The 26,002-nt window shown below is 36.7% G+C and overlaps 1 protein-coding gene across 1 annotated transcript in view; it reads right to left on the reverse strand.

Annotated features, from left to right (window-relative positions):
* Window positions 1-12,039: 12,039 nt before the first annotated feature.
* COL4A5 (collagen type IV alpha 5 chain) overlaps window positions 12,040-26,002 on the reverse strand; it is a 375,000-nt gene continuing 361,037 nt past the window's right edge. The window contains exons 43-51 of the mRNA XM_090265360.1: window positions 24,842-24,914; window positions 24,641-24,712; window positions 23,738-23,866; window positions 22,830-22,928; window positions 21,114-21,326; window positions 15,496-15,673; window positions 13,544-13,658; window positions 13,034-13,206; window positions 12,040-12,163 (exon numbers count right to left, since the gene is read on the reverse strand). Coding sequence (XP_090121486.1) covers window positions 12,082-12,163; window positions 13,034-13,206; window positions 13,544-13,658; window positions 15,496-15,673; window positions 21,114-21,326; window positions 22,830-22,928; window positions 23,738-23,866; window positions 24,641-24,712; window positions 24,842-24,914 — 1,134 coding nt within the window. The 3' untranslated portion in view covers window positions 12,040-12,081. The remainder of the gene's footprint in view (window positions 12,164-13,033; window positions 13,207-13,543; window positions 13,659-15,495; window positions 15,674-21,113; window positions 21,327-22,829; window positions 22,929-23,737; window positions 23,867-24,640; window positions 24,713-24,841; window positions 24,915-26,002) is intronic.

Here is a 26,002-nt window from a genome sequence, read left to right on the forward strand (position 1 = left end):
ATCAGCCTTTTAAAGAAATGATTCAGTTGTTGAAAAAAAAAGACACTTTTAGGATATGGCTAAAGCAGTGTTTAGAGGGAAATTTATACTTGTAAATGTGTATTTTTTTTTATAAAAGAACAGAAATATCTCAAAATCAATTCCTAACCTACTACTTTAATAAAAACTACACAGAGGAGAAAAAATTAAGTCCAATGTCATCAGAAGGAAGAAAATAATAAAGATTTGAGTGGAAATTGATGAAGTAAAAATTAGGAAAAATAATATAGAAAATCAACAAAATCAAAAGTTGGTTCTTCAAAAATAAATAACAAAATTGACATACCTTTAACTAGACAGACTGAAAAAAAGATGAAAATCATTTAAATCAAGTATTAAAGAGGGGATATTACTACTGACATTTCAGAAATAAAACTGACTATATAAGAATACTATGGGTCTTCTGGTCAAGATGGAGGCATAGATAGACATGCTTTGCCACCTTGTGCAACCCCAGACAGAATTACAATGAGATCCAAAAACTAATAACATCCAAACCATCAGAAAATTGAGCTGTATGGAAGCCCGACAACCAAGGATTTAAAGAGGACACATTCATCTAGACAAGTAAGAGTAGAAGAGTCACAGAGACAGGCAGAGTGGTAGTGTGGCACAGAAAGGTGGCAGCTGCAGTGGCAGTGGCAGAACAATTGGGAATAATGCCTAGGGAGCAAGCAATCCCAGACTCAGGCCAGACCACATATCCCAGGGTTCCAACAACAGGATGATAGTCCCTTATTACCTCTGGCTATAAAAAGCAGTGGGGGTTGGGGCAGAGGAAGAAACTGCTGGATTTTTGCCACTTAAAGGGTCAGCACATTCTTAGAATGTATGCAAACTCACCCACTCTGGATTCACCACTGTGGTAGCCGGTGGAAGGGCACCAGTTGCACACAGGAAGGGGCTGCAGATACTGGAAATGGATCAAGCACCAGGCAAATGGCCAGAAGCCAAGTGGCAGCATTGCCCCCTTCTCCAAGTCCTCCCCATGCAGCCACAAAGTGATAAAGTGGGTTGCTCCACCTTGGCAATTACCTAAGGCTCCACCCCACACAATTTACAAGTGCCTTTTCTACATAGGCTATGCTACTAAGAGAGGTAGTAAAAGAAGCTCTATCTAATACACAGAAACAAACACAGGGAGGCTGCTAAATTGAGAAGACAAAGAAATATGGCCCAAATGAAAGAACAGAACAACACCAGAAAACGAATTCAACAAAATGGAGATAGCCAACATATCAGATGCAGAGTGCAAAACACTGGTTATTGGGATACTCAGAGAACTGAAGTATGGCAAAAAAAAAAAAAAAGGAAGAAATGAAGGTTGTACTGAGTGAAGTAAAGAATAATCCACAGTAAAGCAACAGTAAAGAGAAGGAAGCTGGGATTCAAACCAAGAATTAGGATCATAAGGAAGAGATAAACATTCAACCAGAACAAAAAGAGGACACAAGAATTTTTTTTTATATGAGGAGAGGCTTAGAAAGTTCTGGAACATCTCCAAACATACCAACAACCAAATCACAGGGATGCCAGAAGAAGAAGAGTAAGAGAAAGAAATTGAAAACTTATATAAAAAATAATGAAAGAAAACTTCCCTAATTTGGTGAAGGAAATAGACATACAAGTCCAGGAAGCAGAGAGTATGAAACAAGTTGGACCCAAAGAGGAACACACCAAGACATATTATAATTAAAATGCCAAAGACTAAAGATAAAGAGAGAATCTTAAAAACAGCAAGAGAAAAGCAGAGAGTTACTTACAAAAGGAGTTCCCATAACTCTATCAGTGGATTTCTTCAAAGAAACTTTGCAGGCAAGAAGAGATGGACAAGAAATATTCAAAGCAATGAAAAGGAAGGATGTACAACCTAGATTACCCTATCCAATAAAGCTATCATTTAGAGTGGAAGGGCAGATAAAGTGCTTCCCAGACAAGGTAAAGCTAAAGGAGTACATCAGTACCACACCATTATTATAGGAAATGTTAAAGGGACATATTTAAGAAAAAGAATATCAAAATCATGGACATTAAAAAGGCAACAAATTTATAGATATCAACAACTACAACTAAAAATACAAAAAACAAAAACAAACTATTTGAACAAGCAGAACAGGAACAGAATCATAGTTATGGAGATCATTTGGAGGGCTATCAGCTGAGAGAAGGAGGGGGGAGAAAATGGGAAATGGTGCAGGGATTAAGAAGAGTAATTGGTAGGAACAAAATACACAGGGGGAAGTTAAGAAAAGCATAGGAAATGGAGAAGCCAAAGAACTTACATGCATGACCCATGGACATGAACTGGGGGAGGGATTGCTGGAGGAAAAGGGGTACCAGGCAGAGGGGGACAAAGACTGAAAATTGGTACAACTGTAACAGCATAATCAATGAAATAATTGTATATAGACATGTTAGACTTAGTACATGAAATAGACATATTCCTGAGACACTACCAAAAGTGCCAAGAAAAAAATGGGAAAAATGAATAGATATAACAAAGAGATGTAATAATTTATTTAAAAAAAAAAAAAAAACTCCCAAAAAGGAAAGCCTACGACTAAATAACTGGTGAATTCTACCAAATGTTAAAAAAACAAAACAAAACAAAAAAACACCAATCATTTACAAAATTTCACACACAAAAAAGGAAGAGGAATAAAAACTTCCCACCTCATTTATCAAGCCAAAACCTCAGAGATACCAAAATCTTGATAGAAAAAGTAGAGAAAGACAACACAAAATCTTAAAACCAATAAAAAACATAGCAACTACAATGAAGCTAATATGAAAGTATAGGACAAGATACAGATTCACTGATATATTCCACCAAATCTTTAAAAAAGAATTAACACCAATTCTTATCAAACTTTTCCAAAAAATTAAAGAGGAATGAGTACTTCCCAAGCCCGTGTATGATGCCAGTAATAAACTGATACTAAAGCCAGAAAGACACACTACAAGAAAACTCCAGATCCATATGTCATATAAATATTGATGCAAAAAAATCTCAACAAAATTGTAGGAAAATAAATTTAAAAACACATTAAAAGCATTAACACAATGATTAAGTCCGATTTATACCAGAATGCAAGGTTTGTTCAATATATTAAAATCTATCAATATAATACACCTAATTAATAGAATGAAGAAAACCCCATGATTATTGCAATTGATTCATAAAAAGCATTTTACAATATCCATGAATGCTTCATGATAAAAACACTCAAAACTAGGAATAGAAGGAAAATTCCTCAACTTGATAAATGGTATCTATGAAAAACCATAGCTAACAGACTGAAAGCTTTCCCCTTGGATTAAGAAGAAGAAAAAGATGTCCACTCTCATTATCTCTATTTAATAATGTACTGAAGTTTCTAGCCTTGTCAGTTAGACAAAGGAAAGAAATAAAATATATAAAGATTGGAAAGAAAGCAGTAAAACTATTTCTGTTTGCAAATGACATGACCTTATATACAGAAAATCCTAAGAAACCCACTAAAAAACTATCAGATCTAGTAAATGCATTCAGCATAGTTGTAGGGTACAAGATCAATATATAAAACGATAATTGTATTCTCTAAACTAGCAACAAACAATCCAAAAACAGAATTAAGGCAACAATTCCATGTTCACTAGCATATAAAATAATAGAATATTTAGAAATAAATAAAACAAAACCAGTATAAGACATGTGCACCAAAAAATATATAACATAATTGAAAGAAATTAAAGACCTATATAAAGACATCTTGTGTCCCTGGGTTGGAAGACCTACTATTGTTAAAATACAATATTCCCCAAAGTGATGTAGAGCTTCAATGCAATCTACCAAAATGCCTGTTGTTTTTTTTCTTGAAATGACAAGCTAATGCTAAAATTTATATGGAATCACAAGGGAGTTTGAATAGTCAAATGATTCTGAAAAAGAACGAAGTTGGAAGATTCACAATTGACAGTTCCAAACATACAAACAAGTTGTTGTAATCATGTGGCACCAGCATAGGACAAACTTATAGATCAATGGAATGGAATTGAGAGTCCAGAAATAAACCCATACAGTTATGGTCAATTGATTTTTCAACGGATGCCAAAACAATTCAGTGGTGGAAAGAATAGTCTTCAACAAATGGTGCTGGAACACCTGGATAACTGGATGCAAAAGAATGAAGGTGGACCCATACCTCACATAGTGTAAAAAAATTAACTTAAATGGAATCAAATATTTAAATGTAAGAGCTAAAACTACAAAACTGTAAGGAGAAGAAAGCATAGGGGCAAATCTTCCTGACCTTGGATTAGGCAATAGTTTCTTAGATATGATACCAACAGCAAAAACCACAAAAGGAAAAAGAGATAAATGAGATTTCATCAAAATTAAACTATTCTGTACTTTGGAGGACACCAAGCAAAAGTAACAAGCAACCTTCAGAATTAGAGAAAATATTTAGAAATCATATATTTGATAAGGGAGTAATATTCAGAATATATAAAGCATTCATACAGCTCAATAATAAAAAGAAAAATAACCAAATTTTAAAATGGGCAAAGCAATTAAACAGACATTTCTCCAAAGAATATATGCAACCTTGACCGGTATGGCTCAGTTGTTTGGGAGTCATCTACAAAGTGCAATGTCACCAATTCAATTCATGGTTAAGATACATGCCTGGGTGGTGGGTGTGGTCTCCGGTTGGGTGTATATGAGAGACAACCAATCAATGTTTCTCTCTCACATCTATGTTTCTCTTCCTGTTTCTCTCCTTCCCTTTCCCTCGTTCTAAAAATAAATAAAAAATATTTTAAAAAAATAATATACACAAAAGAAGCACAAAAGAAGATGTTTAGCATCATTAGTAATTTGGGAAATTCCAATCAAAACCACAATAAAAATATCACTTCACACCCACTGGGATTGTTATAATTTAAAAGTGGAAAAATCGAACAGAGCTTTGGAGACTTCCGGCCAAGATGGAGGCTTAGACGGACACGCTAGGTCTCCCTCAACAACTATAGAGGAATACAACTACTTCAAAACAAAGGATAACTAGAAACTCCAGAAAATAAAACTACACGGAAGCCCAACATATGAAGTTATAAACCAGCGGTGCCATTTGGGCAGGTAAGAGTTAAAGAAGGCAAAGCTGTTTGCGGAGCAGCGGGGCGGGGAGGCGAAAAATCCGGGAGGCAATCAAGCCCCTGGCTGTGCGCGACTCCAATCAAGCCCCTGGCGTGCGGGACTCCGGGCGCTGGGGAGCAGCCGCAGCATCGCCTTGAACAGTGAGGCCCAGGGGGGCGGGAGGACGGATCCCGGTCTCCTAGCTGAATAACTGTGTGAATCCATCTTGGACCCCCGCCCCCACAGAAAGCACCACAGGGCTGCGAAATAGGTCGCGGACAAGCAGGCGCCGGCCGGTCGCTGATTTGTGATGCGTACACAGGCACTGCCCCCGACAGCCAGCCCAGGAAAACAAAACGCATCTGTCAAAATGTGGCAGACAAATATAGAGATCCCGGTGGCACAACTCACCAGACAGCAGATAGAGAACCTGACAGATGAACAGATAAGAAACCTGTCAGAGGCTCAGTTCTGGGCCATTGTTATCAGGTGGCTTACAGAATTCACAAAAGAGCAGGAAAAAGATATGAAAGAAGCGAAAAACTTTCATAACAAAAGGAACAAAACAGCATACGAGACAGATGGTGAGGAATCCAGAGTTCATTTCAACAAACTGGAATATGGAGAAGGAACAAGCAGTCAACCAATGCAGCGAGAGGAAATGGCAAGCAACAATGAGAGGATCAGAAACCTCTGGGACAGCTATAAAAGGCCCAACATAAGAATCATTGGTTTGCCAGAGAATGAGGAAGATGAACTAGAACTTGAAAAATTGAGTGAAAATATAATAAAGGAGAACTTCCCAGACTTGGGGAAGGGAATAGACATGCAGGTCCAGGAAGCAAGGAGAGTTCCCAAGAGACTGGACCCAGGGAGAACCACTCCAAGACACATTATAATCAAAATGTCAAAAATTAAGGATAAAGAGAGAATCTTAAAAGCAGCAAGAGAGAAGAAAAGAATTATGTACAAAGGGGTCCCAATTAGACTATCAGCTGACTTCTCAAGGGAAACCCTACAGGCAAGAAGGGACTGGCAAGAAATATTCAAAGTAATGAAAATCCAAAACCTACAACCACGAATACTCTATCCAGCGAAATTGTCATTCAGAATAGAAGGACAGAGAAAGTGTTTCCAGGACAAAATAAAACTGAAAGAGTTCATTAGATCCAAACCACTGTTATATGAGATGTTAAAGGGACTGGTTTAAAAAACAGAAGCTAGGGAGATGAAACAAAGGCAAACGAAACAGGCAACGAGAGTAGAAAAGGAACTGTGGGTAAGGGAAGCATAGTGGGGGGAGGTCAACAGGGAGGGGGAGTGGGGAGAGGGAGGGAGATGATATAGAAATTGGGGATCATGGTAGGAGGGAATGGAATAGACGGAGAGAGATTGGGAGGAACTGTATGCACAACTAATGGACATAATCTAAAAGGGGGGGACAACTGGAGGGAGGGGGGCCACCGGGTGGAGGGGAGCAGAGGGAAGGGAAATGGGCACAAATGTAATATTTTAATCAATAAAACACATTAAATCTGAAAAAAAAATAAAAATGGAAAAATCAATATTGGCAAGAATGTGGAAAAAAATGAAATACTTGCACATTGCTGTGGAAAACCGGCAGTTTATCAAGAAGTTAAGCATAGAATTACCATATGAACAAGCAAATCTACTCCTAGGTATATACTCAGAAAAAATTGAAAACATATTTTTGAAAATATATTTGTACATGAATTCATATTCATAACAGCATGATTCACAGCCATCAAAAGGTGGAAACATCCGAAAAAGAAGGCATTTCTGTACACCAACAATAAAATCTCAGAGATAGAAACTAAAAGAAAAATCCCATTTACCATAGCAACAAGAAAAATAAAGTACCTAGGAATAAACTTAACCAAGGAGGTAAAAGACCTGTACTCAGAAAACTACATAACACTGAAGAAAGAAATTAAGGAAGATACAAATAAATGGAAGCATATACCATGCTCATGAATGGGAAGAATCAACATCATTAAAATGTCCTTACTACCCAAAGCAATTTATAGATTCAATGCAATCCCTATTAAAATACCAATGACATTTTTCACAGACCTAGAACAAATATTTCAAAAATTTATATGGAACCAAAAAAGAGCCCGAATAGCCACAGCAATTTTGAGGAAGAAGAACACAGTAGGAGGAATCACAAGACCTGATATCAAACTATACTACAAGGCCACGGTAATCAAAACAATCTGGTACTGGCATAAGAACAGACATATAGATCAATGGAACAGAATAGAGAGCCCAGAAATAAACCCAGGTCTATATGGTCAACTAATATTTGACAAAGGGGGAAGGAACATAAAATGGAGTGAAAAGAGCCTCTTTAACAAATGGTGTTGGGAGAACTGGACAGGGGCATGCAAAAAAAAAAAAAAAAAAGTTGGAAACATCCTCAATGTCAATGAATGAAAGAATAAACAACATTTGGTATGTCCATATAATGGATTATTATCAAACTTGAAAGAGACTGAAGTACTCACAGATAATGTGGATGAACCTTGAAAACATATGCTAAATGAAATAAACTACACACAAGAAGGTCACATACCTCATATATGTATGATTCCATTTATACAGAACATCCCAAATAGGCAAATTCATAGAAACAGAAAGTATATTAGTGACTGCCAGGGACTTCAGGGAGTCAGGAATGACTCCTTAATGGGTATAAGGCTTTCTTTCAGGATGATAAAAATGTTTTGGAACTAGATAGAGGTGGTGGTTGTGAACATTCTAAGTGTACTAAATGCCACTTGAATTGTTTGCTTTAAAATAGTTTAATGTTATGTGAATTTAACCCTAATGAAAAAAATAAAGGAATGAAGCACTGTCTGCTACAATTTGAATAAGGTTTGAAAATATTATGCTACTCTTTAGAGAGAAAAAAGTGTTTGTCTAAGGCTGAGAGAAGGGAGAAATGGTGGGATAGGGAGTCATTGCTAATGGATATGGAGGTTTTTTTCTGAGGCAATGAAAATGTTCTGCAATTTGATAGTGATGATGCTTGTGTAACTTTGTGAACATACTGAAAAATATTGAAATGTGCATATCAAAAGGGCAGATTATATGATATGTGATTTATATAAAATAAAGAGAATGTACTGTTTAAACAAAAATATAATAAGGTCATAGGATGGTGTTTATAGCATTAAAGCTACAGTATACGAAAATAATAGCACAAAGACTAGGATGGGAGAATTTAAAGTATACTATTGTAACATTTCTAAAGCAAAAATGAAGTGGTATTTTATAACTTGAATGCAGATAAGTTAAACATGTATAACTAGACCTTAAAGCAGTCATTAATCAAACAAAAGTTATAGTTAATGTCTCAAAAAAGATAAAATGGAATCAGAAAAACACTCAGTCCAAAACAAGTCATTAAAAAGTGAACAAATTACAAATGGCACAAATAGAAAACAAACAGCAAGATGATAGATTTAAATCAAGCCACATCAACAAACACATTAAATGCAGTCTACTAAGAGGCAAAGATTGTTAGATTGAATACGAAAGCAAGGTTCAACTCAACATATGGTGACTACAATAAATAGACTTCACATATAAAGACAGAAATAAATTAAAAGTAAAATGATGGAAAAAATAAAGCATTCGGACACTAACACAAAGAAAGCTGAATGCAGATATCTTTCTGATGATTAGTAATGTTGAGCATTTTTTCATATGCTTATGGGCCATCTGTATGTCCTCCTTGGAGAAACAATTGTTCAAGTCCTTTGCCCATTCAATTTTATTAAATTTTTTGTCTTCCTGGTGTTGAATTGTATTAGTTCTTTTCATATTTTGGAGTTTAAGACATTGTCTGATATATCATTGGTGAAAATGTTCTCCCAAACAGTGGGTTTCCTTTTCATCTTGCTGATTGTTTATTTAGCTGTGCAGAAGCTTTTAAAGATGTAGGCCCATTTTTTAATTCTCTCCGTTGTTTCCCTTGCCCTAGGACATATACTGGCAAAATATTGCTTTGTCAGATATCTGAGATTTTACTGCCTATGTTTACTTCTAGGGTTTTTATGGTTTTGTAACTTACATTTTTAGTTTATTCTTGTGTACGGTATAAGCTGGTGCTCTAATTTCTTTTTTTTTTCTTTCTTTTTTTTGCCTGTACCAGTCCAGTTTTCCCAACACCATTTATTGAAGACACTGTCTTTGCTTTTGCCTTCTTTGTCAAATATCAATTGACCATAAAGGCAAGGGTTTATTTTGGGGGGCTCTGTTTAGTTTCACTGATCTATATGGCTGTCAAAATGGCTACCATCAATAAATAAACATACAAGAAGTGTTGGTGAGGATGTGGAGAAAAGGGAACCCTAGTGCGCTGTTGGTGGAATATAGTCTGGTATAGCCACTTCAGAAGACAATATGGAGTATCTTCAAAAAATTAACCATGAAACTCCTTTTTGAATCAGCGATTCTGCTTCTGAAAATATATCCTAAGAATCATGAAACACCAATATAAACCATATATGTACCCTTATGTTCATAACAGCACTATTTACAATAGCCAATAACTGGAAACAACCTAAGTGGATAAAAAAGCTGCAGTACATTTAAACAATGGAATACTACACAGCAGTGAAAAAGGATGCAACAGTAAGGATGGACCTAGAGAAAATTATGCTAAGTGAAATAAACCAGTCAGTGAAAGAAAAATACCATATGATCTCACTTATATGTGGAATCTAATGAACACAATAAACTAATAAACAAAATAGAAACAGAAGCATAGATACACGGAACAGACTGACAACATCTGGAGGTGGTGGTGCGGAGAACAGAGGAAAGATGATGAAGGAATAATCCAAAGAACATTTATGCATGACTCATGGACTCAGACTGAGGGAGGAGAGAGTGTGAGGCTGGGTGGAGGTAAGGATGGGGAAAGTGGAAACAAATGTAATAGTATAAACAATAAAAAGAAAGCTGGATGGCTATATCGCTATCTATGTAGATTTCAGAGCAAAGAATATTAATATTTTTAACCATGTTTCCATTATAATGATGAGATTATTTTATCAAGAGTCATAAATGTTTATGCACCTAATAATAGATCTTCAAAACAGATGAAGCAAAACTGATAAAGCTGCAAGGAGAAAAGCCTTAGCACACTGTCATGTGCTCATGGCTGCTACTGTTTGCTCAGAGGACAAAAGAAAATAGGTTTCTCAGAGCAGGATAATGATGTATTTGTGAAAATGGCTTTAGGCTATTATCTTTTCACTTCATTGAGGGAATTTTCCGTGCTGCTGCTGGCCATAAGGTGAGCAACAGCTGCGACAAATGAAAGTACATAGTTAAGAATATATTTAAACTGAGTCATCTCAAAGGTTGGCTTCTTACTATAAGGATTACTACAAGCTAAGCAGGGCCCTATTTTAGCTTAAGTGTTTTCCAAACTCTAAATTTTCTCATCTCTCAAAACTAATAAACAACCACATGCTTCTTGGCCCAGTTGGCTTGATGTTTATTCATCTGATCCTAGTCTAAATTTTTGCTGAAGTGAACCAAATGAGGAAAGTAACTGCATGTGAAATATGACCAATGGAGGTTATAGCTAGCAAACTCAAGTTGCTTCTGTGTTTATGTATATTAATGTAAATGAAATATAACTTCTCAAAAGGGATTGCTTATTGATGTGCATATATGTAGTCTATCTGTACATGAGCAGATTTCTACACATAGGCTGAAGACATACACAACAAACCATCCTTAAACATATGATATATTTAATTGGTGAGTTAAAAAACATAAAGTCAGAAGAATACAGCTAGGGAATTTAGGTATTTTATGACTATAATAAAATGTTTAGAGTGAAAAAAATAAGAAAACATCAATTGGCTTTGTAATTGAAGTGAGAAGACTAACCAAGTATTGTCTTTCCAGTTCTTGTACAAGTAGAGCAAAAATAAGATGTAAGAAACATTAAAATGGGGGATATATGGTACGGTGTGTCTTGGAGAACATAGCAAAAGAGAAATTACTCCACTATATATTATAATTTGATATTTAATACAAACATTTAAAATTATGATTAAAATGACTAAAAATGACCTATATTTTAAAAAGTCAAATAAGAACTTAGGGGATAAAACTCAAAATAAATGTGCTCTCAGTAGTAACTTGATGCATTATAAATTCTCTCACTTTGATAAACATGGATATATAATCCTGTTCACCGTACTCAAAGATTTTTTTACATTTTCTGTAAAGAGTGACTCATGTCATGTCACATCTAAATGACTCAATATTTTGAACTAAAAGGCTGTTTACACAATATACACATTCTTCACTTACAGATCAAAATAAGCTTAATACTTTTATATTAAAAAACCGGGAATACAGTAGGATTAGTAGCACCATGAAAAATAATTCTTCCCCCAAAGAATTAGTCTTTTACTTTACTAAATGTGATTCTTCTCTTAATTGAATTTTTAATGTGCCATTTTATTTACTGGGCAAAATATATAATCTTCATATCATAATCCTTAGAGAAAGTCATTCTGGACCCAAAAAGTAAATTCATTTCCTTATTTCTTTTGTAGAAAAATAATAGCGACCTTGTTCTGGCACATTACTGAGGTACATCTGAATCCTCATGGTTACTAGTCAGCATGCTTTCTTGGTCATATACAGTAGCACCATTGGTGGCAGCAGTGATAAGGTTGGGGAGAGTGAGACATTGCATTCTGGGAATTATATATATATATATATATATATCATTTATACATATAAATGATATATACATATGTGTGTGTATATATATACACACATATGTGTGTGTGTGTATATATATATATATATATATATATATATATATATATAACTTAAAAGCACATAAGATATTCTTCAAAATATCATGTCCTCTTCATGCACACTTGACATCGGCTAATACATGTCCTTAAGTCTCCTGTCTTCAGTGTTTCTGATTGAGGTTTGCTAGGAAAAAAGAAACAAGACTATCAGATTTGCCTTTTCTGGTATTTCCATTCTATTATTGATTGGTTCAAGTTCACATGCAAACATTATTTTTGTGTTAATAAGCTCTCTTGATGACTGAATGGTTAACTTTTGAGCAACATGATCAATTGCAGTGACTAGTATGGCCTAAGAGCCATTACTGTAGATATTTTTGTGACTGTTCTCTGCAACACTATTATCTTTGTCTATTTGTCTCCCTCTCTCATACATTTTTCTAATAGTCTTAGAATCAGGGGGATTCAGGCAACTGATGATGAATAAATGATAATATATAATACATAAGAAACATAGAAAGATAACATGTAAGAAAATATTAAGTAATAACAAGTCAAAAGAAGCAACATATAACAATACATTTAAACTGAAAAAAAAAATACAATAGATTGAAGTATCCTGAGGTGCATGTGTTATACATGGTCTCACTAATTTAAATGTTGGATGAGAGGCTTGAAAACATCCTGGAAAAAAATTTCATTGGACTGGGAGAGGGAACACAGATTATAGGTTCAATTCCTCGGATGGCCTCAATCTAGTTGAACAGCTACTCAATTATTATTGATCAGGTCACATAACCTCTCATGGCTTGGTCTGTTTTGCTATTGAAGAATTACTACCAAGCCATCTCAAACCACAAATACCTATTGTTAGCTAAGTTTATTTTTCTGACCTGAGTCAAGTATATGAGGAGAACAAGCAAGAATAAAGGACTGTCTATTAAGTTTTTTAACATTTGTTGAGTATAAAGCATCCATGAATTGTCTCTCTTTTCCCTAGCATCTCTGAAGGAAGCTAAGGACCTAAATTAAACTAAAACCATAAGCACTTTACCTGAACATGTCTGACACATCTACAGTTGCCAGCCAAAAGCTGTAGGAATTGGCAAAGTAGTTGCAGGTACCTCGCCCATGGCATTCAATGAAGGGTGCTGAACGAAACTCTTCCAAGCAGGAACCAGGGGAGGCCAGGGCTTGACCTGACCCCTCGGCCCCAGCACTTGTGTGCTAGAAAAGACAAGGGAAAATGTGCCACAATACCCATGTGCATACCTTAGTGAATACTCAAATATATGTGTTGAACTTGGCCAAAAATTCAAATCCAGTGAAGGAACTAGGGCCACAGGTAAGAGAATAATAACCACACCAAGGTTACTCAACAAAAGTTAGAGGCAGATTATAAAAATATGTTCTAAAAGTGGGTGCGGGGAAACATAGTGCTTGGACAGAATCGATTTGAGATCAGCTTCTTATGAAAATGACAGAGATTTCTCATATTGGGAAGAAATATTGATATGATGGATAGTCAGCTATGATGATAAAGACAAGGAAGAGCATTTCATACCATCATGAAGGAATAACCAATCCAGAGAGAATCCCATCCCTGAGGACAACGGGGAATCTGGATGGTCTGACTGTGAACTGCAATCACCACAGCTGGAGCTTCACACACTGCGCATCTAGTAAGGGAAAGGGAGAGGGAACACAATCTACAAAGTGAGTATATGGGATATATAGCAGCCCGTCCTTGGAAGCCATCCTGGTATAGGAGCCCATTAAAATGTCTTTAATGCTCAGAAAAGGAAGAGAAAACACACTTTGAGAATTGCTTTTGCATAAGCTCTGCCTGCCAATATACATAGCAAAGTTATAAATAATAACAATAAGGTTTTTTTTCAAGAACCTAAAGAATCACTGCTATAGTATTTTCATTTTTCATTCTTCCCTTAATTCATACTGGCTATAGTTAATGCCTTGATTGCTGTAAGAGTTTGGCTTAGTGTATTGCACATACTCCTTGCTTTCAAAGTGCCCAACTGAAAGATTGCCATTTAGTAATGCTGAAACTGTGCTAAGAACAATGTCTGGTAACCTACAAAGAAACAAGAAACAGACACTTTCTTAACTCTTACCCATTACTTTTGGTTCAAAGGTATTTATTAATGATTTGGTCTATCTGGGGACTTGCTACAAATACAGAGTGCTAGGCAGGTACCCAGGCACTTGGAGATGTCGCTTAAATCTACAAAATCAAGTAAAACAGCAACTAAGTAAATACAGGTGAATCTACCAAATCTTTTAATAAAGTACATGAGTGGATCATTTGAAATACTGAACCAAATTGGCAAAGTTTATCTACAATACAGGGAATACCTTTAGGGGATCTTTTATTCCCAAGACTTGGGACTGACAAAAATCATAAAAAGTAAATTCCCAAAGGATTCGGGCAAATATATTTAAAAAGAGCACGTTGAATTTGTTACTAAGAGAGGCGGGACTAGGTTTAACCTTTATATTCAAGGTACAAAGAAAAAAAAAAACCTAGACTTTCCAATGATTCATCCTTTATGGTTACTGGATTCTAAGATACATTTGGTTATGATCAGAATGAAAATGGCAATATCTAATATGCCTAGGAGATCAAGTTAAACTAAGGTTTTAACCTGAAAGAATTCTAGGAAATCTCTATTCATGGTACTACCCTCCTTTTAGTTATTTGTGCTCCAAAATTCAGTTATCACTTACTTCCTCCTTCTCATAGCTAATCAATTGCTAAATCTTATTTTATTCTATTAAAATAGTACATGTCCCCCATTGAAACTTCTAATACACTTCTACCAGGATTTTAGTATATCTTCAATCTCATTGATCTCTCTACCTCAGGACTATCCCCGCTGCAATCCATGCTACACACAAATGGTTCTGTATTCTTCTCTAAAATGAAGGTCAAAAACTGTTCAGGAATCTCTATTATATACCAAATAAAATCAAAACTGAAATCAGATACTGAAAGTCTTCTACCATCTGGGTCCAAGCTAACTATCTAGTCTCTCTTCTCCCTATGCAAACTTTACAAGCTACATTCTAAATGCATTAATCTACTACCTATTCCCATGTTCTCATATGTCCTTCCCCATTATAACTTTCTGAGTTTCAAGTTCTTCCCAATAAGTGCAAAACACATTTCTTCTTTATGGTCATCTTAGATTTCTCCAGTTAAATATTGCCTTACCTATGCTTTCATAACACTTTTATTAAATCTGTTGTAACACTTATCTCAAGCCTAATATGTATTAAATTAATTTATGTATATTTGCCTAATGACAAGACTGTAAATTCTTTGCAAATTACACTATGTCTATCATGGGTTTGGTCAAAGTGGGTCAACAATAAATATAAATCAAATTTAATACTGAATTGAATATTATAAGGACAACTCTATTAGATGTGGACTCATTTCTGACTAGCTAAACTAATTGAGAATTGGAACAAGTCAAAGCTATACCAATTTCTCACCGACTAATGAATGGTTGAATGCTCTGGCCCTTCAGGGGCTCCATGTTCATTGGCATGGACTCTGGAGTGGAGAGCCAGTAAGAATAGTCATTTCTTGAAGCAAAGTTACAAACATTGTTGATGTTGCAGAACATGAAAGGCATGGTACTGAAATGACGAAGGCAGCTGCCAGCCGTCCCTAGAAAGAATTGGGGAGAAAAAGGTGAAAAACTACACCATGATGATAATATCATTTTTTTCTGAAAAATAATAATAAACAACCTTTCAAAGAAAAATTTACCTGCATTTTTTAGATAATAAACATACAGGGGTGGGCAAAGGTCGGTTTATAGTCATGGGCACATGAAACAGTTTATTTTTGTATTATTATTTATCAATTATTGTATTATTTTCCTCACAAACAACTGTAAAACTACTTTTTCCAACTATGGTACATTAATTCTTCAATTATAAGATGCACATTTAGTTATATTTTAACATTTCTAAAATCTTACAATTTATGTAGACATTTTTAAAATTTCTTTTTTTATTGCTGTTCTATTATAATTGTCCTATTTTTTCCCCATTGGTCTCCCCTTATGTAGACATTTATTGTGGTAACATATGTTTTTAAACTAGTGGTGTCTTGGGGAAAGCTAAGATGGCAGTGTAGGTAAACATGGCTCACCTCCTCACTCAACCACATCAAAATTACAACTGAACTACAAAAAAAAAAAAAAAAAAAAAAACACCCCATCATACAGAACTTCCAGAAATCAAGCTGCATGGAAGTTCCACCACTATGGAATTAAAGAAGTAACCAAATCAAGACTGGTAGGAGAGGCGGAGACACTGAATAGGTTGGTCCCACATCCATGTGTGATGGATAAAAATTAGGAGGGATATCTTGGGAGTGAGGGGTCCCAGCCTCGCACCAGATTCCTCAGACCAGGGTTCCAGTGCCAGGAAGATAAGCGTTAACTTCTGGCTGTAAAAACCAGAGGCCGTGGAAGACAGAAACTGCTGGATTCCCAGGCAGTTCCTCTTAAAGGGTCTATGCATGGACCTATTCAGACTTACTCCCTTTGAGCTCCAGCACCAGGGAAGCGGCTTGAAAGGCACTAGAGGCACACAGGGAAGAACTGAAGTGTTTGGCATAAAGGTGAGAGCAGGTGGACAGCTTTCTCCCAGACAGAAGTGCTGGTAGAGATTCTTGTCCTTTACTGAACCCTCCCCCAACAGAGCTGGCAGGTGGGTGCCTTATGTGAGACTCCACCAACCTGGCTCACACTGTTTGCTCCACCCTGGTGATTTCCCGAAGCTATACCGTACCCAACTTTTGGAGCCACCAAACTGCTTCTAGTGGCTTTCCCATACCAATGTCTTGTCATAGTTCATGATTCAGATTCCCTAAATCTTCTCAAACAAGCAGCATCTAGCCTGAGAAAATCCTATACAACTTGCTTAGTGGCCCCAGGCCCAGCATTAGGCACAGCCAAACTTGGTTCAGTTTGGCATCACTTGGGAACCTCCAAGGCCAGCACAAGTAGCAGCCATCTGCAGGCCAATTTGTAGCTTATGATGTGTGGCCCTGGACAGAACACAGGCAGTGGCTGACCTTAGCCTGAACATCCTAGGAGGCCCCAGAGCCTGCACACCCAGTGGACAGCTTCATGACCATGTCAAAGCACCACCACCCAACCACCTCCACAAGCAACACACTGAAAGGGAGGACTCAGTGTGTACCAGAGCCCTGCTGAAGTAAGGCATGCTCTGTGGAATGGGCTCCTGCACAGCTGATCCTCCATGGTGGCCAGAGGTTGTAGGCTATGGTCACAGCCAGTCCTTACAGGTGATCGGCCTTGGTAAATCCCTCCCATTGACATGCCAATAGCAATTAAGGCTCAAGAAGAAGAAAAGTGTACACAGCCTGCACAGTGGGTGCACCTCAAGTGCCCAGCCTGGGTGATAGGGGAGGGTATGCCACTGGACCCTATAGGACACCTACTACATTATACCACTCTACGAAGTCAGGGAGTCATAGTACCTCTACCTAAAACATAGAAACAAACACAGGGAGGCTGTCAAAACGAGGAGACAAAGAAGCATGGCTCAAATGAAAGAACAGAAAAAAAAAAAAAAAAAACACTCCAGTAAAAAAACTTAACTTAATGGAGATAAGCAATCTACTAGATGCAGAGTTCAAAACACTGCTTATAAGAATGCTCAAGGAACTTAGTAAGGACCTCAACAGCATAAAAAACTCCAGTCAGAAACAAAGATACACCAAATGAAATAAAGAACAATTTACAGGGAAACAACAGTAAAGTGGATGAAACTGAGAATCAAATCAATAATTGGGAATATAAGGGAGCAAAAAACAACCACTCAGAACATCAAGAAGAAAAAAGAATCTAAAAATCACGGATAGTGTATGGAGCCTCTGGGACAATTTCAAGTGTTCCAACACTCATATTATAGGGACACCAGAAGAAGAGAAAAAGCAAGAAATTGGAAATCTATTTGAAAAACTAATGAAAGAAACTTCCTTATTTTGGCAAAGGAAATAGACATGCAAGTCCAGGAAGCACAGAGTTCCAAACAAGATGGATGCAAACAGGCCCACTCCAAGACACATCATAATTAAAATGCCAAAGTTTAAAGATAAATAGAGAATCTTAAAAGCAGCAAGAGAAAAGCACAGAGTTACCTAGAAAGAAGTTCCAATAAGACTATCAGCTGATTTCTCAAAAGAAACTTTGCAGTCTAGAAGGGATATCAAGAAGTATTCAAAGTGATGAAAAGCAGGAACCTATAGCCAAGATTTCTCTACCCAGCAAAGCTATCATTTAGAATGTAAGGGCAGATAAAGAGCTTCCCAGACAAGAAAAAACTAAAGGAGTTCATCATAACCAAACCATTATTATATGAAATATTGAAGGGACTTATTTAATAAAACCAAAACTATGAAAATATAATTTAAAAAAGTGAATTATAGAGCCTCAGTTAACAGAGACTTTAACAAAACTATTATTTTGAATTGTCCCTTTGAATTTGTCCTCCAGAGGATTTCACAATTCAAGACAATGTGCTATAGTATGCTTTTTTTTCCATAAAGTGGGAGATGGGTGATATTGAAAGGGGATAGTGTATATTCAAATCATGTACACAGGCAGTTCAACGTTAGGAGATAAGACATGAAAGTGGAGGATTTGAAAATTGATTCTTTTAAAATTATGCCTGTATATCTCTTGGTAATTCCTCATGTATCCAAACGGCTATGCTTATCTCAGACTGAATATGACTGATAAAAGGCCAGGTATTCTTTTTTTAATTTTTAAAATATATTATTTTTCAGAGAGAGGGGAAGAGAGGGAGAAAGAGAGGGAAAGAAAAATCTATGTGTGAGAGGTTGCCTCTAGTGTGCCCCCAATTGGGGACTTGGATCGCAACCCAGGCATGTGCCCTGAACAAAAATGGAACTAGCAACCTTTCAGTTTGCGAGAGGACACCCAACCCACTGAGCTACACCGATCAGGGCAAGACAGTAATTCTTAAACCTCATTGATTGTCAGAATCATTGCAAATTTGTATACAATGAGTTTGGAATAGGCCTAGGAAAGTTTTCAGTTCCTCAGGTTGAAAATCATTGACTTACTCTAATTTATATATTTTCAGAAAAAAAACCTACTCAGGAAGGGTTGGTTGACTTAAGGTCATGTGAAAGTGAATGACAAATTGGCATGATTGAAAAACTAATAGATTTAGAATTGGTAGATGTTGTATTCAATTCTTATCTCCAACAGTTTCTGAATCACTTAACCTTTTAGTTAGTTTATTTGTGTATGAAATGGAAAAAAAAAAAAAAAAAACTTGTCCTGTATCTTTCTTGATCATAAGTTGTGAAGATCAAATTAGAAATAAATATGATAGTGCTTTTAAATTATAAAGTAATTTAAAAATACAACTACCATCACTGTCTAATTAGGGACAGAGCTAGAAAAATCCTTTCAATAATCCAACACAGACAATGTATTTATTTGACCAACTGATTTGTTTCTTTAACATCAAAGCTATAACTGCCTCTATTCTTCGCTTAGCCATCAAGATATTTTTAATTTGATACTTGTGTGAATTCTAGCACAGACTTTGCAATCAGGATCACCTTTGGGATCTTGGGCCTCATTTGGGCCTTCTTATGTCTGAGGGTCTTCCAAGTCAGGGCCAATTTGTAGCCTCAAATTCTGAATCCATATGATGATAACCCTTGCTTGACCAAATGTATTTATTTTGACAAGTTATAGTGACATAATAGATAGCAGATCCCATTTTCTCTTTGCATTTCCTGTATTTTTGAATTTCACAGTGTTCAAACACTTCTAATGTTCCCTACTGATTTGATAGGTTAAAGATTTAAAGAATATAAGATTGATCATGGGTATAAGTTAGATTCTCATGACAAAGAGAGAATGGACTAAAAGGAAAATAATTTTATGAAAAAAAGGATATAGAGAATTATCTAAAATATAAGTATTTTCACAATGAAAATTTATTGATTGTAAAATTAGAAAAGAAGAGGGAGAAGAAAGTTGGGCAAATTCTTAATTTATTTGTCTTCAAAAAATGACCTGTGGCTATTGTCTTCCACATAAGTGGATGTGTTTACTCTGGGCAGCCAGAACTGCAAGGCAGGTGTGGCCATACAGCCTGGGAACAGAGTAAGCAAAGCAGAAAAGCAGACCCCGGGAGGTTTTTATTCCTACAGAACTGTCTTCACAGAAGTGCACAGCTAAAGAGACCTCAGCAGGCCTCTTACCACAGAGACTCCAGAAACTGGGAACCCCAAATATCTTGGAGGCAAAGGAGATAGTGATCCCTAAAATAGGCAGCCCTGGGTCAAACAATAGGGCCCCAAAGTTTAAAGTCAAAATTCTGCAAAACAATATCTTGGGGATTGAAAGAGATCTTGAGTCATCCAGTCTAGCTGCATCCCATTACGAATTGTCCACCCCAGTAGAGAAGATGCATGGGAACACATTAAATGAAGTCGATTTTATGTTAACATGGTACTTTATATAGCTTTAAACAACCCTGGTAATACTGTATACAGTTAAGGCACTTATTCTAGGAACTATAAACTAGGATAATTAAGCAATGACCTTACTTTCTTTGATCTAGAACCTGATATTCTCTTCAGACCCTATCTTTCCACGTGATGAAGACCAGTGTCAGAGAAGAGGAAACTATCTCCAATTAGTTGTAAACACTGCCCACTCAAGGAGCTGCTATACTATAGAGAACCCAGAAAATGTGTTTCCTTAGTAACTAAGGCAACAAAAGTATATGTGGCCCTTGCCAAAATGCCTTGCTTTAGGCCAAGAATTGTGGAAAAAAATACAGTAAAAATTTCTTAAAGAAGAATTGTACCACACACTAGGGTAATTAATGCTTTGAGCTTAGAGTCAAATAATGTTTATTTAAAACTCATAGTGAATACATTCAGCTGCCCTTAACACTGTCTTCAATTTGGAAGCCCCAAAATAATAGATGTGCTTTGGTCAAGGCTGCTCTATAAGACAACAGGATTTTCAAAACAAAAGCAAAATATATAGTAAGAAATAAGATGCCAATTATCTCACCCAAGTCTTGACCGTGAGCTCTTTTATTTCCTTGTACATATAAGAGAGAAAAGCCTTCATAAATCTGGACAGTTCCTTGTGGGCATTGTGGTGCATCTGTTGTCTGGCTGTGACGTGTAATGAGGAATCCATGGGCAATAGAGGAAGTTCCAGGGGGTCCTGGGGGACCTTGCAATCCATCTGGCCCAGGGGGACCATCCAAACCACGGGTACCTATTTCCATGGAATCACCAGTATGCAAGATTAAGTAAGCTCTGATCCACTATTATGTCCATTGACAAAACATTATGATCTCACTTGATTAATTTAGTAAATATTTATAGAGTTTTTATAAAAGCACTGTCAAATATCACTTATTTGGAGATAAATAATATATAGTTCCTACCTCAAAGATATAGTTATATGTATTCTCCTGGAATTGGTTGATGACATGAGGCACTAAATAAATACCAGGTAAATGGCACATTAGATGGGAAGAAGTGCTGTTTTTTTTAGGGAGTCTGTATGTTATCTAGTCATATGCTGTACTAAAGGAGTCCAAACTCCATGACAAAATTTCTGACAAAATTTCTGTTTGCTATTTTGTTCTTCTGTTATTCTACATGTAATTTGGCTCTTAATTTCATTATTGCATTTTTTATTGTTAATGTAAAGAAAGTATATATATATATATATATATATATACACACACACACACACACACACACAGTATCCTGCAACCTTGCTGAACTGGTTTATTGGATCTAACTATTTTTTGTATGGATTCTATAGGGAATGCTATAAGTAAAATTATGCCTTCTGATAATATAAGTAATTTTATTCCTTTCCAAATTTGCATGTCTTTTCCCCCTTTTCATTCTTAATTGCCCTGGCTAGAACCTCCAGTACAATGTTGAATAGAAGTCATAATAGCAGACATCATTGTCTATTCCTGAACTTATGGGGAAAGCTTTCAGTTTTTAACCATGAAGTATAAGAATATCTGTAGTGTTTTTATAGATGCTCTTTTCTAACAGGTAAGGAATTTCCCTTCTACTTCAAGTTTGTAGAGTGTGTTTATTATAAAAAGCTGTTAGACTTTTGTTGAATATTAAAGTATTGGGTTTATAATATTTTATTTCTGTTTTAGCTATTTTTAGTGCATTTTTATTGCAAAGTGAATCAAATTATTTTTGGACATAGGCTGAGACAGATTAGAAATCTCATAGATACCAATACAATATTATCAGGAGCACCTATTACTAAGTGACCTCAAAAACATGCATATCAATTTGTCATCTCAGTATAAGAAGGCACTATGACTCCCAAAGCTTTATGGGGATCTCTTAAACTTTGCAACTGTATTTGCTGAATTTAATAGTGGAAATTGTACTCTATTGCGATATTTTCAAATATGGAAGGATTCACACTGGTTTGAAGATAGTCACAGGATACATATTAAAAATTATCAGAACAGATAAATACAGCAAGCCCCTTGGAAATCCCTATTTTGAGAAAGAGCTGGGTTTTCCAGTGCTCTGAACATATAAATAAAAACAACCTTTCTATGCTTCTTTTATACTGGCAAATCTCCTTGTATCTATTCTCCAGCAAAAGATTGACTAGCTAGCTGCACTCTCTTAAGAGGAGCTCTCACAGTTCCAATTGGAGGCCACGTCTCCGAATAACTCCAAGGCTTAAAGAATAGCATCAGCAGCAGTGTTTTAGTTGTCACACCTGGCTGGCCTGGCAGACCTGGATCTCCTTTATGCCCTCTTATACCATCAAAGCCTGGGGGTCCATTGTGTCCAGGATCTCCTGGAGGGCCAATTGGACCTACAGGGAAAAAATAAGGTTTACAAATGTAAGTACTATAATTCAACAACCAGACAGATCTAGGAGACTCAAGGACTTGAAGTCACTGAACTCAATCTGGTTTTGTCTTTAATCCAGATAAATGAAGAAATAGCTAAAACTCGGGACAAAGGAAGCCGACAAGGATTTAGTATTAGTTTTAAACAACCATTTGCCTTTGTGGGGATGCCCATACTATGACAGTTGTGTTCTCTTTGTCTTCCAAACAAGATAGGAGTATAAGGCCCAACTTTTGTTATCTATCCCACCATAAGTAAGGCTGTTACTGCCTGGGTCCTTTTATTTATGGAAAGATTGCCACTCTATCACTTACTAAGAAAGACTGAAAAGCTTCTAGATTTTTTTAGAATCAAAATTGGCTGCAAACATAGAGCAAAGTGGCCAACTAGACAGGGTTTAGTTTTAAAACCATGAGGCCTCACAGTGGGTAAGTAATGGCCCTCCAAATCAGCCTTCTATCCTTCTGGTAGTTGAGATTGAGAAAGCAGCAGATCTTAAGTGCAAATTAATTTCATTACAGTGTTTTAAACACTAACCTAATCACTCAAATTATACTACCCAAAGGATCTAGAAGAAGTTGGACTGGGACTAAAAGAAGTTAGGACATGACAAATTGAAATTAAAAAAAAAAAAAGGAAATGGAACCTGTGGTGGTCTAATATTCTACCAGTTGCTGGTACTTCTATTGTCACAAACGCTGTAAAGTGAAAGGAGAATTAGGGAAATGTTCTCAAATAGATAAGGCTTAAAAAGATGATATGCAAAGGCACCTGGTAATCCTTGAGGTCCTGGTAGTCCTGGTAGACCTTTAAATCCAGGCTGGCCAGGGACCCCTGGAGGACCAGCATCTCCTTTGATTATAATACTCTGGCCTGAAGGACCAGGTAATCCAGGAGGACCTAAAAGTCAAAGCACACAAATTTAAAGGCATAGAAGACAAAGGCCAGAAGGAATGGATGCCAATGCAACCTAAGGTTAGAATAAGAACTGGTGTGAGAGAAAAAAGTTACATGTACAGGAATGTTGTCATGTTCAACAGAAATCTGTTTGGGAAAAAATATCATTATCTACCTAGACAACTGAAAAAAACAAAATTTTCTTAGGGTCCATGGAAAAATTAGACGTATTGTCCATATTTTCAAGCTTTGAAGCATGACTCAATTACTGGAAAGTAATTCATTTCAAATCTGTGAACACTGGTGTCAGGAGAAGACAATTCTATTTCTTGGCAAATCTATTCTAATTTTTACATCATTTGCAGTTTTTGTCTGTTGTACTTGTCAAGGGATCCACTGAACCAATAGGGTCAGTAAGAAAACAAAAGAAGAACAAAACAAAAAACCTATTTTCATATTAAAACATACCTATGCGACTTGCTCTTGTGATCTGTTCAATGGAATATGTGAAAGTTGGTATGACAGGCAATAAAAAATCTAAGTGAAGCATTCTTGTTGGCCCTGTAGCTCTCTTAAACATAAAAGGTCTGATCTCAATATTATATTAATAAAATAAAGAGGCTTAGAGATTATTATATAGAGGGAGAGTCCTATCTATTTCCCCTCAGTGGTTGGGGGCTAAGATTCTGAAAGTTTGGTTGAAAGAAGGAATGGAAGTTTTTAAAATCTTAATGCTTTTAAGTATCAGGTATAACTAGCTGCCAGAATAAGTCTTACCTGGGGGCCCAATAAGTCCTGGATCCCCTTCAGGGCCAGTTGAACCAGGTAGTCCACTGGGTCCTCTCATGCCTGCAAAGAAGGTACATACAATTGCACAGTGAAGCACCACAGCCTTTACCTAGCCAAGTCAGAATATGCGTATCTTGTCCCAAATGTGTTTAATGTAAAGGGGAAACCTCAAAACATCCCTTCAAATACCTGGAAATCCTGGAACACCAGGGAGACCAGGATCTCCTTTCATTCCATTGAGACCTGGCCAGCCATGATTACCCTGAATAGATAAAATAATTAATTCAGAGAAAAAATGGAGGGGGTAGTGAGGATATAGGTAGTCGCCAGTCGGCAGCCGTCCGTCTCGAGAGACGATGGTGTAGCTTCTTAAGAGTCTATCTGCACCGCCGAGAATGGCTGTGCAGTCCGACTCGGGAGTGACACGGTATCTGTCTCCTCCCGTGTTGAATCGACATCTTGCGATGACGCTGGAGTGTCCTCTCCAGTGAAGCTGAAGCTACAGAGCCTGGGCAGGGTAATATGGAGGGTCTGCTGTTGCCCATGCAGCAGACCCCCCCTCTCTTCACAGCTGAAGGGTCCAAGGGAAAGACGGAGTCAATACAGCTTGGCTTCGGGTGCGCCGCAGGAGTTGCCGGTGTTGACTACAACGTCAAACTGCCTTAGGGACCCCGGCTCCGGATTTTCTGTCGGGGTTTACTCCCTTAGCCTTTCCCCTGAAGAGGTATGCCGCAAGGCAGCGGAGGTTTTTTTGGAGTCAGAGTTTTCCTTCTCTGATGTGCCCTGACTGGAAGATCGAACCAGCGACACTTAGCTCGCAGGCCGACGCTCAATCCACTGAGCCAAACCAGCCAGGATATAGGTAGTATTGAATAGGGATTTATAATATTGGCTCTAGAGTCAAACTTCCAGGATTAAAATCCCAATTTTGCCTCTATTAGCTTGTGTGACCTTGAGTTGACTATTGAATCCATTTGATTAATAGTTTTCTCACTTATACAGAAAATAATATCCACTTTATGAGGTTACTTTAATGATTAAATGAGATAGTTCATATTAAGTAATTAGAAAACTGAATGGCATGTGGTGCGTGCTTAATAAATAATAGCTACTATTTTATCATTAGCAAAGACACAACTTTTTTAGTGTATCCCTGAGTATTAAGTATATGGATTAGAATCACATGTGCAGAAATGATAACAATTGAAAGACTTAGCAAAAAATATAGTAGGGCCTATTAATTAGCTGGGTTTCAGGGCTAAGAAAACTATTGGAAGAAGAGTTGAAAATAACTCTAGATGAACCTAAAGAAAGAATAAGTGTGAGAGAATAAAGCTATTAGTAGAAATG

This window comes from Furipterus horrens, unplaced genomic scaffold (genome assembly GCF_987537825.1).
Source record: "Furipterus horrens unplaced genomic scaffold, mFurHor1.1.pri manual_scaffold_17, whole genome shotgun sequence".
NCBI classification, from domain to species: Eukaryota; Metazoa; Chordata; class Mammalia; order Chiroptera; family Furipteridae; genus Furipterus; species Furipterus horrens.